This window comes from Otolemur garnettii, unplaced genomic scaffold (genome assembly GCF_000181295.1).
Source record: "Otolemur garnettii isolate 467f Iridium unplaced genomic scaffold, OtoGar3 scaffold00011, whole genome shotgun sequence".
Lineage (NCBI taxonomy): Eukaryota > Metazoa > Chordata > Mammalia > Primates > Galagidae > Otolemur > Otolemur garnettii.
In genome coordinates, this window is record NW_003852406.1 from 9910538 (window position 1) to 9925130 (window position 14593).

Here is a 14593-nt window from a genome sequence, read left to right on the forward strand (position 1 = left end):
TGTTGTTTGGCGGGTCCGGGCTGGGGATTCGAACCCGCCACCTTAGGTGTACGTGGCTGGCGCCTTAGCCGGTTGAGCCATAGGAGCCGAGCCAAGGCTCTGTCTTAAAAAAAAAAAAAAAATGTTCCTGATTCTGCTGGCTTTTTGATTTTTTGCTCCTTTCTCCCAACAAGGACATCATTCACTGCTGACTTTCTGGGGGATGAGTTGGGGGTACAGTTAGTTTCTCTCTGGCCAAGTGGGTTTTTCTCCCTCCAGAAAATCATCCTCTGTTTTTATCAGTTTCCTTTGACTTGTCAGCAACATTCAGAACATGATCTGTAGTTTCTCTATCACCAGTAAAGTAGACCCTATCTCCTTATCTTTCCATTTATTCTTCATATCTTAATAAAAAGTGGCCTGAGGGGACGTGGTAAAAGATTATACTTGTGGCCGTTTATATATTACACTCGTGGCGTTTGGCTTAGGTCAGAAGTTCAAACACAAAGAACGCTAAACACTTCTACTTTTGAATGTTGAAAAAGGTTGAAGGCCCAGATTTTGTAAGGCCTGCGTGATGGACTAAGATATTTCATGAAATCTCTTTTAACATTATATAATTTGTTAAATACTATCAGGCCTCAGTATGCAACCAGTAAAGTCAAATTGAGAGAGAAACGAAATACTTGCCTTTAAAAGGAGGAAGGAAGGGAAAAATAGTAGAAAATAGTTTGCTTTCTTAGGATAAGCTGTATAATTGACCAGTAATGGAATGAGTTTGTTATTCTTAGTTGAATTGACAATGCTGAATTCTTTTTTTAATTCAAGTTACAAAAAATGATTAGGGAACACACACACACTACCTTCCGTGGTGAAGGTGATGGGTCAAGGTGAGACAGCTGTCTAAGTGCCATGACAGTGAAGCTTTCTGATTATGGGTGTCTCCTGAGCTGGGAGCCCACCGGGCGGAGAGAAGGGCTTCCCTCCAGCACGGCCTGTCCTGCTTTATGCCTGGCTTTCGCCAAGATGCAGGTACTTGAGTCTCGCTAAAACATCCCAGTTATAAAATTGATCTGAGGGCAAATTGTGCTTAGAAATTAGGTCTTTTGTAGTGATATTGCTATGCACGTTTTGGAAATTTTAATAAAAAAGCACCTAAAAGTATCAAGCTTCCCACTAGCGGTGTGTTGTTTCCTAGGCCATCCTTATGGGAAAATAAAGAATTCTCTGTCTGCTCTAGTTTTGCTAAAGAACCTTTTATTTACCCTGTCAGTGAGGCTGGGCCAGAGATAGGGAGCCTGTGGAACTTGTGGGAAGCGTGAATGCAGAAGAGGGCCTGGGTTGGTGTTTTCGTCATTTCAGAGTGGAGTAGCTGAGAGCGGGTGGTGGGGACACAAAGCTTTCTGTGTGCCGATGAGTTGCCGTGCTGGGCATCCTGCTGCCTGCCTGTCAGGGAGTCTGCTGTGCGCCAGCCGCTTGATCCTGCAGGTAACACCCAGTCCTAGGGTGTGCTTGCTCTTTCTCTTATCCTTTCTTCCTTCCTGTTTTTTTAGGTTCTGGTTCTGTTTCTTTGCTTTAGTTTTAAAAAGTAGACTTTAAAGGTACTTCCAGCCAGTACTTCCAGTGCCCTGTTCCCGTTTGCATCTAGCAGATGGTTGCTGTGTAATTATTTGCTCTTCTCCTTTCATGAGTTTGTAGGTTTTTTTCTTTTTTAGAAACAGAGTTTCACTCTGCCGCCCTCAGTAGAGTGCTGTCCTCACGGTTCACAGCAACCTCCAGCTCTTGGGCTTAAGTGATTCTCTCGCCTCAGCCTCCTGAGTAGCTGGGACTGCAGGTGCCCACCACAATGCCTGGATATTTTTTTGTTATTGTTGCAGTTTGGTGGGGGGGGCAGGTTCGAACAAGCCACCCTTGGTATATGGGGTTGGCGCCCTACTCACTGAGCCACAGGAGCTGCCTGTGAGTTTGTAGTTTTGTGGCCAGGTTTGTAGTGACTGTGTAGTGAAGACAAAGGGTGTTGGGATCCAATCTGGGCCCCCGTTTTGGCTTTGTTATTTTTTAAGCTGTAATCTTAGGCATGTTAGCTTCTTAGGGCTCTGATTCCTTCCTTCCTTCCTCCCTTCCTCTCTTTCTCCTTCCACCCTTTCCCTCCCTCCCTCTCTTTCTTTCTTTCTCTCTTTCCCTGCCCCTTCCTCCCTCTCCCCTCTCCCTTTCTCTCTTCTCTCCCTCCTTCCTCTCTCCCTCCCTCACTTCCTTTCTCTCCCTCTCTCTCCCTCCCTCCCTTATTTATTTTGGGACAGAGCCTCACTCTGGCACTCTATTGAATGCCAGGGCATCGTTATAGCTCTCAGCAACTTCAGTTTCTTGGGCTCAAGCAATCCTCTTGCCGCAGCCTCCCAAGTAGCTGGGACTACAGGTGTGCACCACAGTGTCTGCCTAGTTTTTCGGTTTTCAGTAAAGATGGGGTCACATTCTTGCTCAGGCTGGTCTCAAATTCCTGAGCTCAAGCAATCCACCCACCTTGGTCTCCCAGAGTGCTAGGATTATGGGCATGAGTCACCATTCCTGGCCCAATTTCTTTTATTTATGAATGAGAATAATAATGTTTATCTTCTTGAATATACATCTCTTTGGATTTTGGTGAATGCTCAGCGTAGTTCTTAATACACAGTAAGTACCAAATACAGTCAACCGTTCTCGTTTCCCCCGTCCCAGCACACACATATATACCCTACCCACCTTGTGTTGATTTCTTGGCTACTTGTTATGTGTGGGGAGCTATTCTGAATGCTTAAAGTTTTGGAAAGAGCTGGTTCTGAATTGCCAAAAATTTTCTTCTGTTTTCTTTGACTGGTGTATATAGAGGGGCAGGTGCACCCTGGTGGATATTTGCTTGTATTTTGAAGTTTATATAGTTTTCTCTCCTTTCTTTGACTTTTGCAATTAAACTTGAGGTGATGGAGAGAAGTTTCTGAAACTCCACATACTTTTTGGTCTCTACTCTGGAAAACTTCCAGTGCTCCTAAGTGGTATGGCGAGGCGTAATCTGATTGGATTTGTGCAGCACAGCCCACTTAAGCAACGGCTCCCACGGCAGATAACAGCATGTCGGTGTAGAATGGACCATAAAAACTTCAATTCTTGACATGTATTGGCGGCAGTACACAAAAGGCAACACAAAACACAGATATATCCTGGAAAAGATAAGTGTGGGAAGAGGAACTGTCTTATCATCAAAACAATTGAGAAATGTGTGAGAGTAAAAGCAGGAAACAGGGGTCAGAATCACAGGGTCTGCTTTGAAGATGCTGGCAGGAGGCTCGAGGAAGCCTGAAGGGGGAGCCAGGGGCAACAGTGAGTGGGGGGAGGCTCTGGTCCTCCCTAAGGAGCATTTGGGCAGGGGCAGCAGTGCGTCCCCTTGGATAGATCAGGATGTGATGTAGTTTTACAAGATCTCTGTGTTTGGCGCTTTGAAAGGGCCATGGCTTTGTTACCCTGATAGATCTCTTGGTGTCTCATTTGAGTTCATCAATACCTGCTAGTGAAGTTCTTGGGGGGCAAAGTCTTGGTCTCTACCCTGAGATTATAGAAGTTCCCTGGTTCAATGGAAGTGTGTGTCCTAAAGAAAAAGGAGAATTGATTGTCATTTATTCTTAAATCAATATAAATGTTTCTGTCCCTCATCAGTGACACACTTTTTGAATGAAAACTAGCTTCCCATCTCTGAGGCCCCGGGCCCAGAAGTGGCAGTCACTTCTCTGCTTCCCCAGAAGCCCCCCAGAAGAGGAGATGTTGGTATTGAGAACCCACAAGTGAGGGAATAGACGAGACTGGAATTCTGACATCTCCAGCCTCTGACTGCACTGCACACATTAACTTGTTGGCATCCAGAACAGATGAGTGCTCTCATTATCCCTGATCCACGCGTCAAAGATATGATGAATCAGATCTATGTCCTTCTTTCAGGAGGCTGACAGTCTAGTGGGGGAGATAAGAAAAGTGTTTAAAATATGTAGAATGCAAGATACAAAGCATTAAATGCTGTGAGAAGAACAGCTAAAAGGAGGTGGGTATTCAGGAAAGGTAATCAAGGAAGACTTCTTGGAGGAGGGCATATTTTTCCAATTCTTCAAAGATTTTCTGAAAGGCAGAGAGAGAGAGAGGTGGGCCTGAGAGGGGAGAAGGTCACTCCAGACAGAGGATGCCGCATGGATGTTCCCATAGAGGGTGCAGATGAGGGCCTGGATGCGGGAAGCAGATGGGTGACTGCACAGGGGGTGAGGAGGGCCTTACCCCAGGGAGGTGAGGGGAAGGAGCTAAGATGATACAGAACCAACTTTTTGGTTGTGAAGAACACAGGTGAGAGGAGTCTGAGTTGCTGCCGAGCTTCTGAATTTGGGTGCTTAGGGGGCAGGGAGTGCTGTTCACAGGAATGAAGAACAAAGGAAGAGGCAAGGAAGGCAGCTGGTGAATTCACTTAAAATGGTAATCCTACAGCTGGTGAATTCACTTAAATGGTAATCCTACTGAGTCTGAGGTGCCTGTGGGCATCTCGGGGGATCAGGGGGTCAGGCCATGGAGGGTTAGAGCAGGTCTGAGTTCAGAGAAGGGCTGGGCATAAAAGTTGGGGAGTTATTTACATAGAAATAATAGTTAGAAAAAGAATACATGAGTTTGCTGATAGAGAATGAAGAATGCAGAGTTGCATTCTTGGGGATCATTGTAGCTTTTGGAAAGAGGGAAAGAAAAGCCAGGAAATATTATCACAAAAAAAGTGACCTGTGGGAGGAAAACAGGAGAGTGGGTTTCTCTGCGTTACAAGGAAGAGGAGAATCTTGAGGAGATAGGAGGATTACCGTGGGGTCAGGAAAATGGAGAATGGAGAAGAGACCATTGGATATGAGAATTCAGAGGTCATGATGACCTTGGAGGGGGCTGTCTTGGTAGAGTAGGGACAAAAGCCCGGGGGCAAGAAATTAAGGAGCAAATGGGTAGCCAGGAAGTGGAGGCAGTGGATAGAAGCTGAGCTTTCAAGCTGGCCTGGGCCTGTAGTCCTGGCTATTCAGGAGGCCAAGGTGGGAACTCAGCTTGAGCTTGGGAGTCCAAGGCTGTAGTGTGCTATGATCATTCCTGGGAATAGCCACTGTACTCCTGCTTGGGCAGTGCAGGGAGAACACGTCTCTAAACAAACAATCGAAGAAAAGAAAATGAAAAACTGAGGTTTGGCAGCTGTAGCTCAGTGGCTAGGGCGCTGGCTACATATATCGGGGTTGGCAGGTTTGAACCTGGCCCAGGCCTGCTAAACAACAGTAACAAAAAAAAATAGCCAAGCATGTGGCGGGTGCCCATAGGTCCAGCTAATTGGGAGGCTGAGGCAAGAGACTTGCTTAAGCCCTAGAGTTTGAGATTGAGGTTGCTGTGGGCTGTGATGCCATAGTACTCTACAGAGGGTAACATACCAAGACTCTGTCTCAAAAAAAAAAAAAAAAAAAAAAGAAAAAGAAAAAAGAAAATGAAAAACTGAGGCTTAAGTGCTTGCTTTAAAAAAAAAATTACACTTTCAAAAAATTTGGTGGTAAATCTAAGGACAGCCAAGATTCAAGAAAATAGCAAAGAACAAAATGGCAGAAAGAAAAGGTGGCTGAGGGAGTGAAAACAGGAGTGGGCTGGCCAGGGGCAGTGTCTTTCCTGTGTAGTGACCCAGGCAGGGAGAGAGCTTGGAGCGCAGAGGGGAGGGGAGGAGAGGAGGAAGCCACGGGCTCTGCAGGACCGTCCAGGCCCCTGGCCGAGTCTGTAGGTGAAGCTGAGCCCTGCACTGGAGGGGCTCTGGGAGAGTCCAGGACAAAGATGTTGAAGTGAAAGGAAGGCTGAACCTCTGGAGGACACGCTTGGGTTTAGGTAAAGTGATTTGTAGTGGAACTTGTTGGCCCAGTTTCCTGACCTTCCTTGCGAACTCTGGGCAGTTAAGGAGGAGCAAATGTGAATGTTGTACTCTGCTCAGATGGGCATAGGAGATAGAAGGAAAGCAGCCAAGCCTTCCTGAGGGACAGGGATGAGGACTGGGCTTTGCCCACACACAGGGTTCCAGGGGTATGAAGCAAGTGGGACCAGTGAGTCTGCATGTCCCCAGGAAGTGGCAGCGGGTAGAGGGCAACAGCAAGGAAAACAGGCCATTATGCAGAAAAGAACCAAGAGGGAAGAGCAGCATGGCCCTGCAAAGCAGTGGAAGTTACATCAGGTTCCCTTTCCTCCCTCACATTCAGTCAAGGCTCCAAGGAGTTAAGATGGATCCAAGGGGATGACCGTGTTTATAAGAGGTGCAGGGGGAGAGGAAGAAATGGTCCAAACAGGTGTGTGGGGTGAGGAAGGAAGAGCAGCAAGGACAAGGGAGGTGGCCATGTGTCTGGTGGCCACGCTGGAGGGGAGATGCAGGGCCTCCCCACCAAGATGTTGACCTTCACCTCGTGTTTCCTGCCCCTAGGAGCTCTTACAGGCAAAGCAGGATCTTCAAGATCTGCTGATTGCCAAGGAGGAGCAAGAAGACCTCTTGAGAAAGCGAGAGCGGGAACTGACTGCCCTGAAGGGAGCCCTGAAAGAGGAGGTTTCCAGCCACGACCAGGAGATGGACAGGCTGAAGGAGCAGTATGATGCGGAGCTGCAGGCCCTGAGGGAGAGCGTGGAAGAGGCCACCAAGGTGAGGATCGCAGCAGGGCGAGAGAATCTGGCCTGGGACAGGTGCAAGGTAGGACCGCCTCTCTCACACCACGCAGACTGTCTTCCTTTTAATTACAGGATGAAACTCATTTTCATCCGATCATGGAAATAGAGCTTGTTAACAAAGAACAAGCTCAGTGTTTCTGCTGTTGACTTGGACATTGGCTAAATCCTGTTGTAGGAGGGGAGGATTAAAGGCCCTCAAAGAAATTCTTAAAAGTTCTGCAGCCCCTTGCAGAGTGGAGCTGTACTCCCCGAGGCATTCCTAAAGGTCAGAGGCTTAGGGCATTGTGTGACTTTGCTAACCGGCAGAGTTGCAGACAGGATCCAGATTTCTGGAACCCTTCACCCCTGCCCTTGTCTGTTCCTTTTGATTTTGTGCAGTCTTTTGTCAGACAATTCAAGTTCTTTCTCCAGCAGGGTTGAGTCACAAGAGGGTTAATTGGCTGAATTGCTCAACTCCTAACAAGATAATTTTACTCTTAATTGAATTCTTGGCTCCTACAAATAGACTCAACATTACATTGAAGCATTTTGGTGCAGACCTGATGTTGGCTATTGAAGAAGAGAAAAACAATATTTTGAAGGGGAAAATGCTTTGAAATACCGTGCCATCTTTAGGGAAAGAGGGGAATTACAGAGTATAAGATTTTCAGTCTCTTCAATATGTAGGTAAACTATGACGCAGAAAGAACTCTTGGTATTGTTTATTCTGCACTGACAGCGCAGAGCTAGCAACCCTCTCTCTCTCTCCTAAGCCCCATGGTGAGTCACCAATTTTCAGTTATGGCACGGTAATTGTAAATGACAAGAAGTGAAAGATGGGTTTGTTTGTTGTAACAATAAAAGGTCTGGGAAATAGTCTGTTTGGGGTTATTACAACTTGGAGATGGTTTAAAAAAGTCTCTTGTCAATTTGCATATCTTAGCTTTTGTTGAGATTTGATAGAACTTAAGAGAGGAAAGTGAACCTGATTTAATTTTCGTTGCTTTGAGGGACATGCCTATCTTTTGCATCTCATTTCCTTTCTGTGTAATAGTGTCCTTGCTGTTGACCTCTGTGTGCTGTTGCTTCCTCGGGCACAGGCCAGCAGGCTCTGAGGGGAAGGGTTCTCCTGTGTTCTCATCCACCTCCTCACCACCCTTCGCCCCTGCCTGGGAGCTGGAGGTGACTTGGTGTGTTCTGGGTGGCTCATTTAAGGGGATTTGAGAACGATGTTTGGGCATTTGTGTTTGTTGTCATTTGTCTGTATCAAACTCATGCCACACATAGAATGGAAGATATTTTATCAGACGCTTCTAGGTTCTTGATTGACCCTTTTGGACATGTAAGTGGGGAAAGGATACGTGGCAGGTGAAGGAGGATATCTTTGTTGTGTGGGCCTGAGATCCGCAGTAGAGACTTAGGTTACTGCATTTGGACCCTTTTGAAGATCTCAGGTTGTATTTTGCCTCACAGTATTTTCATTTTGCCAGTTCAAGAGAGATAACTGCATTGACCCGTATCAGCCTGAGAAAGAGATAACTGGTGAGTTAGTCAAGACATGTATCGCTGGCAGAGAGAGTAGGGCTTCACACAAAGGGGTGCGCCTTGGTATCAGCAGGGGTGGGAGCCAGTAGTATATTCTACACCACTGCCAGCGTCTTTCCCTACAACCCAAATCTGATCAACGCAGGCCTCTGCTTAAATAGCTTGCTTGGCTCTCTGTAGCCCCAGACGTAACTTCAAAGTTATTTGCGTGTGGATGGTAGAAGGCCCTTTTCTGCCCAGCCCCATCTCCACAAAACTCCACATTCCTTTAGCTCTCCCATCACTTTGCACACATAGCGTGACTTACCCCCACTTTTCCACCTCACCAACCTCTTCTCCTCCTCCAAGATTCTCCCGGAATGTCACCTTCCCTATGAACGTGCCCTAGTTAGCTCTGCTCCCATTGGTGGAGTGACTCACGCCTTCCTTAAGGTTTCTGTTGACCTCTGGCCATCCCGCTGCTGCTATGGTTTGCATCATACCCTGTTGGAATTTATTATATATCTACCTCCTCCTTCTTAAGCACAGCAGCCATCTTTATCCCTTTTCTTTTCCTAGAGTGGTACCAACAAACTCAAGTACCAGGACAGACAGGGAGCGTAAATTCATAAAGTGCTGGGTTAGTGTTGTTGGGGTGACAGTAGGGTATGGTGGGGACTGTGGCAAGCTGGACAGCATGTCCTTTGCCCTGGGGTCAGTGGCTTCTTGCCCTAGCTGGAAGTGGCCAGTGAGGGAATACTGGGCCCATGGTGCTAGATCTTTTGATTTTTCTTTTTTTCTCTGGGTGTTTTTTTTTTTTTTTTAATTGTTGCAGAATTATTAAGGGTACAAAGAACCAGGTTACACTGCTAGCATTTGTTGGGTAAAGTCCCTCTAGATCTTTCCATTTTTTAAGAGAAGCCAGATACCAGGATGTTTCTGTGAGATCTCCCTGCTTCTAAATTAAACTTGCTTAAAATGAAGATAAGCAAATACCAAGCATAACCTATCTGCAGATCAACCGTCTGTGATCTTAGCCCCCTAAGCTCAGCACAGTGCCTGGCATACAGTCACATCTGTGCAATGTCAGTGGCAGACAAGGAACCCCCCCCCACCCCCTGCTGGATTTTGAGTCTCTGCTGTTTGTGGTTCCTGTTGGGTTTTTTCCAGTGGTCTTTTATGGAACTTTGTTGTTATTCTGTGAATTTCTGTACCTTGCTTTCAAGTAAGTGTCCCTGTATTTTCTTTTCTTTTCTTTTCTTTTTCTTTTTTTTTTTTGCAGTTTTTGGCCAGGGCTGGATTTGAACCCGCCACCTTCAGCATATGGGGCTGGTGCCTTACTCCTTGGAACCACAGGCGCCGCCCCAGGTGTCCCTGTGTTTTCTTAAAGAGGATCGTGATTGTGTTTGTATGCCTTATTAACGTTTGTTTCTGAAGGTGGCTGTTGAACAAATGTGATAGCAATATATTTTATAGGGAAAAAAGTGTCAATAAGGTAGATTTTTTTGTTACATTATTTACATGTTGGTATTCTAGAATAAAATTTTAAGATTCTCTTAAATTTGTTTATTTATTTATTTATTTATTTATTTATTGAGACAGAGCCTCAAGCTGTCACCCTGAATAGAGTGCTGTGGCATCATAGCTCACAGCAACCTCTAACTCCTGGGTTCAAGTGATTCTCCTGCCTCCGCCTCCCAAGTAGCTGGGACTACAGGCACCCGCCACAATGCCCGGCTATTTTTTGGTTGCAGCCATCATTGTTGTTTGGTGGGCCCGGGCTAGATTCGAACCCGCCAGCGCAGGTGTATGTGGTTGGCACCTTAGCCACTTGAGCCATAGGTGCCAAGCCAAGATTCTCTTAATTTGTATTCTAGCATTTATCTTTTTGCTGCCCTAGGAGAAGGACCCACCTACCATTGTGACTACAAGTTGACATTTCTTTAAAGGATTGCATTGCATTAAAAGTTCATTTCCTTGATAGGCTTTAGGAGGCAGCCCAACCTCCTCTCAGAAGTTTTTCTTATTTTTTGCCCCTGCCCCAGGTCTAAAAACTCCCTGAAGTATGATTTAATCATTGTCAAATAACAAGCACTCCATCCTGGCCTGAGCTTAAGCACTAGACATTTTAATGTACTGGAACATTTGGTGAAAACGGTCAGATTTTATTAAGGACTTTATACAGGTATTCTGAACAGATACTTTGTATTGGTATTTTTGTACAAACAGCCACAACTTTTAAAGAACAGATTGAGTGCCTGATGTCCAAGAATTCATGAATGCCTGGAGGATGTGGGGTTCCCTCCCTCTGCAGAGCAAACCTCACAGAGCAGTGGTATGTGGGTTATTCTGTGAACTATTTATTATATTTAATTTCCTTTCTTATAAGGAAATAGATCTTTATAGTCTGGTAGTAAAGGGATTCTACCTTTTAAAAGAGATCAAACACTCTTTTAAAGGCCTATTAAGTACTTTGGCACCTTATTTCATAATGAATTTTTTCTCTGTTATTTGTCCTTTTATGCTTTTTCTGGTTTCATGAAGGCTTGTCTTTGCATTTGTGGCCGTGGTTGGAACCCATTAGAGGGAATGGACGCATAATGTGAGTCTCATGAAGATGTGCACAGCTGTTTGCTTCTGTTTTCAGACCAAATACTTCCTGTGTCTTCCACTCTCGGGCAAAAGGGAAGCACAGACAGTATAGGGTCTTAAGATTTCTTAGTGAGTAGGCTCAGCTTAAAGTCAGCTCCTCCAAGAATTTCCCTGGTTGTTTCTTGGTCCTTACAATTTCCAGAGACCTGGGATTGTTGGAAATTTTGTTCTTGATTTTATCTTCCCTGCCATACTAGGGACTGTCTGCATTTTCCACTTGGCATCCACGTGCGTGGTGTGTAACACATGTTCAGTAAATGTCTGAGCATTGGAGGAATGATGCATAATGACCAAGATGCCCTTACAGTCCCTGACAATCCCGAGACCAGGCATTACCCAGTTTTTTAATTCTCATTTTTACACTAAAATTATTACTTGTAAAAAGGAACAAATTCTGTCTGTTAGGAACAGTATCGTAATGTTAATGTTGACTTGGAAGGACTAATTTTGCCTCTACAAGCTTCAGGCGTTTTGATGATGGTGCAAATGCCACTTTTATTTTTCTGCTAGGTAATGTAAGTTTTTGGTCATCAGTCACTTTCCGAGCGCCCAACCTGCGGCAGTTAGGCAACAGATATCTCTTCAGTGAATGGGTGAGAGGGACGAGGGAGGATGAAGACGTGTGAGATACTCCTGCCATCCTTGATGTCTCTTTGTATTATTAAGTATAGCACTTATAGCATGATTTACTGAGGAGTTGCCAAATGCAGGGTATTGTGCTAGGTTCTGTCTAGGCTGTAAAAATAAATTGGACAGAATGGAAGGCGAGATAAGGAACTCCCAAGGTGATCCTAGGAAGGAGTAAATGCCCTAAGTGAGGTGGGGATCTGGTGTTCAGGAGACCCCACCAGAGGGTTGGTGGCAGTCAGGGAAGATTTTGTGGAGGGGCAGTACTTGAGTTGGGTTTTGAGCAGTGTTTGGGCACCGGGGCTAAGGACATTTGGGGTATTGAGTACAGCTTGAGCAAAGCCTAGTAGATGGGAGAGTGAAACGTCTGGGCTGGGCCTTGGGGAGAAGGAAGGTTAAGGTATCTACAGAATAAAGGGGCTAAAGGAAGGGGAGGGTCAGATCCTATGCATGGATTAACTGGGTTTGGATCCCATTTCAAACAAACTAACTGTAAAAAACAAAGTATGTCTGAAGTTATTGGACTATCTTAACACTCTCTATATTAATGATATTAAGAAATTATTTAGGCTCAGCGCCTATAGCTCAACCGGCTAAGGCGCCAGCCACATACACCTAAGGTGGCGGGTTCGAATCCCCAGCCCGGACCCGCCAAACAACAACGACGGCTGCAATCAAAAAATAGCTGGGCGTTGTGGTGGGCGCCTGTGGTCCCAGCTACTTGGGAGGCAGAGGCAGGAGAATCGCTTGAGCCCAGGAGTTGGAGGTTGCTGTGAGCGTGATGCCATGGCACTCTACTCAGGGGGACAGCTTGAGGCTCTGTCTCAAAAAAAAAAAAAAAAAAAAAAAAGATATTATTTAGGCTCAGCGACTGTAGCACAGTGGTTATGGCACTGGCCACATGCACCGAGGCTGGAGGGTTCGAATCCAGCCCAGGCCTGCTAAACAACAATGAAAACCAACATAAAATAGCCAGGCATTGTGGTGGGGGTCTGTAGTCCTAGATACTTGGGATGCTGAGGCAAGAGAATCGCTTAAGCCCAAGAGTTTGAGATTGCTATAAGCTGTGATGCCATGGCACTCTACCAAGGGTGACATAATCAGACTCTGTCTCAAAAAAAAAAAAAAATTTAAACCATTTTTTGGGGGTGTGTGTGAGAGTAGTGTTATTGTTTTTAAGAGAACCTTGTCTTTGAAAGAGTATTGTCTTTGGAGCATTTATGGATTAAATGATGATTTGTCTAGAATTTGCTTTAAAATAACCCATTTGGGGGGTGGTGGGCAAAGTGAATAGGGGACAGATGAAACAAGATCAGCCACGTGCTGGTGTTAAAACTGGGTGATAGGTAAAGAGTTAATACCATCTTTTATAAGTGTGTGACATTTTCTGTAGTAAAAAGTTGTGTGTATGTGTATTATAGTATGTGTGTGTTTTAAATAGTGACACAAAAAAAGTTCAGGTAGAAAAGGTGGGGTGAAGTGAGATTGTGGAGACTATTTTTCATTGGTCCTCAGTGAGAGAGCAATTTTTGTCACCCTATTTCTCTGTGGTGGTGCAGACTGGAGGTAGCAGAGGCCTGGGGTGGCAGGTTGGAACATGGTTAAAAGTAAGGAATGAGGCTGGGCACAGTGGCTCACACCTGTAATCCTAGTATTCTGTGAGGCTGAGGCAGGTGGATTGCTTGACCTCGGGAGTTCGAGACCAGCCTAAGCAAGAGCTAGATTCCATCTCTACTAAAAATAGAAAAACGAGCCAGGCACTGTGGCAGGCACCTGTAGTCCCAGCTACTTGGGAGGCTGAAGCAAGAGAATCGATTCAGCCCAAGAGTTTGAGGTTGCTGTGAGCTATGACACCATGGCACTCTACCCAGGATGACAATGTAAGACTCTAAAAAGAAGTAAGGAGTGAGGAAGGAGCCACAGGTGGGGGCCAGGAGAGAGAAGGGACAGAGCTAACAACAGGAGGTATTGCGTCTGGGTGCCTTGGAAGGCGGCCTCACCAGGGATGGGAAAGCCAGTGAGTTGATCCTGAGGACATGAGTGGGGAGAGGCAGGGCTGCCCTGTCCATCTGGGAGTTGCGAGGTGAGTTGTAGGTCATCCGAAAAGGGGTTGGAGCTTAGGAGGAAGGGGGACACAGACATGGAGACCCAAGGAGGAAGCAGCCACATCCAGCAATAGGACAGCCTGGGCGAGAGTGCTTCATTTGCCTTGATTAACAATATATTTGAGGAATTTCTAAAAGCAGCTTCTGTTTGCATGACATATGTATATGCCAAGTGTCTGTACTTTGGCTTGGTCCCCGCGTTATACATTCTGCCCATCTTTTATGTGCTATGACCCCTATAGCCATTGTGTTCAAATTCTATAATATTGACACTCCCCCCGCCCCATCAGCACCCTCCAATGTTGGCTGCACGTATTTTTGTCACCTGTGATTTAGAAATGTCCCTCCGTCCTGTAGAAAAAACAGGTGCTTTAAAGGTGCCCATTCCCCACATCCATGCTAGGTTGGTTCCTTTCCTCTTTCCCACCAATCTCTGAGTAGGTTTTTTCAAAGCATAAGGTCAGCAGAGGGTCAGATGGTGAAACCACTGCTAATCTCAGGATCAGTAGAATTGCCTCCCTGAAAACACAGCTAATTCAGTGTAAAATCTCATTTCTGTCTTCTCCAAGGGAGCCAGGTTAGCCAGGAAAACTAAAAATTCCACATTTCCTTGGCATTTTAACTTCAAATAATCATTGTACACTGAACGACAGCTAGTGTCTGTGGGGAAGCCCAGGCTTTGCCACCAGGTGCCCAAGGAAAGGAAAATATCTTTTCCACAGACCCAGACATGCCGTGATGCGGAACTTTCCATAGGCATAAATAAAATGGGTAATATTTAAGATTAAAAAATATCTCTTTTATTTCTCTCCCTCTCTCTCCTTTTCTTCTCCAGAAATGGGTCTTTAATAATTGTAGCTTCCTGCTCGGTGCCTGTGGCTCAAGTGGCTAAGGTGCCGGCCACATACACCTAAGGTGGTAGGTTCGAATCCAGCCCAGGCCCACCAAAACAACAATGATGGCTGCAACTAAAAAATAGCCAGGCATTGTGGCGGGCGCCTGTGGTC

The 14593-nt window shown here is 45.7% G+C and overlaps 1 protein-coding gene across 2 annotated transcripts in view; it reads left to right on the plus strand.

The window, feature by feature from the left end:
• CGNL1 (cingulin like 1) overlaps positions 1–14593 on the plus strand; it is a 179240-nt gene that overhangs the window by 81609 nt on the left and 83038 nt on the right. Inside the window, exon 8 of one of the 2 annotated variants that reach the window (XM_003784377.3) lies at positions 6461–6673. In XM_003784377.3, coding sequence (XP_003784425.1) covers positions 6461–6673 — 213 coding nt within the window. Of the gene's footprint in view, positions 1–6460; positions 6722–14593 lie in introns of both variants that reach the window. The other variant, XM_023510144.1, reaches the window with a different exon arrangement.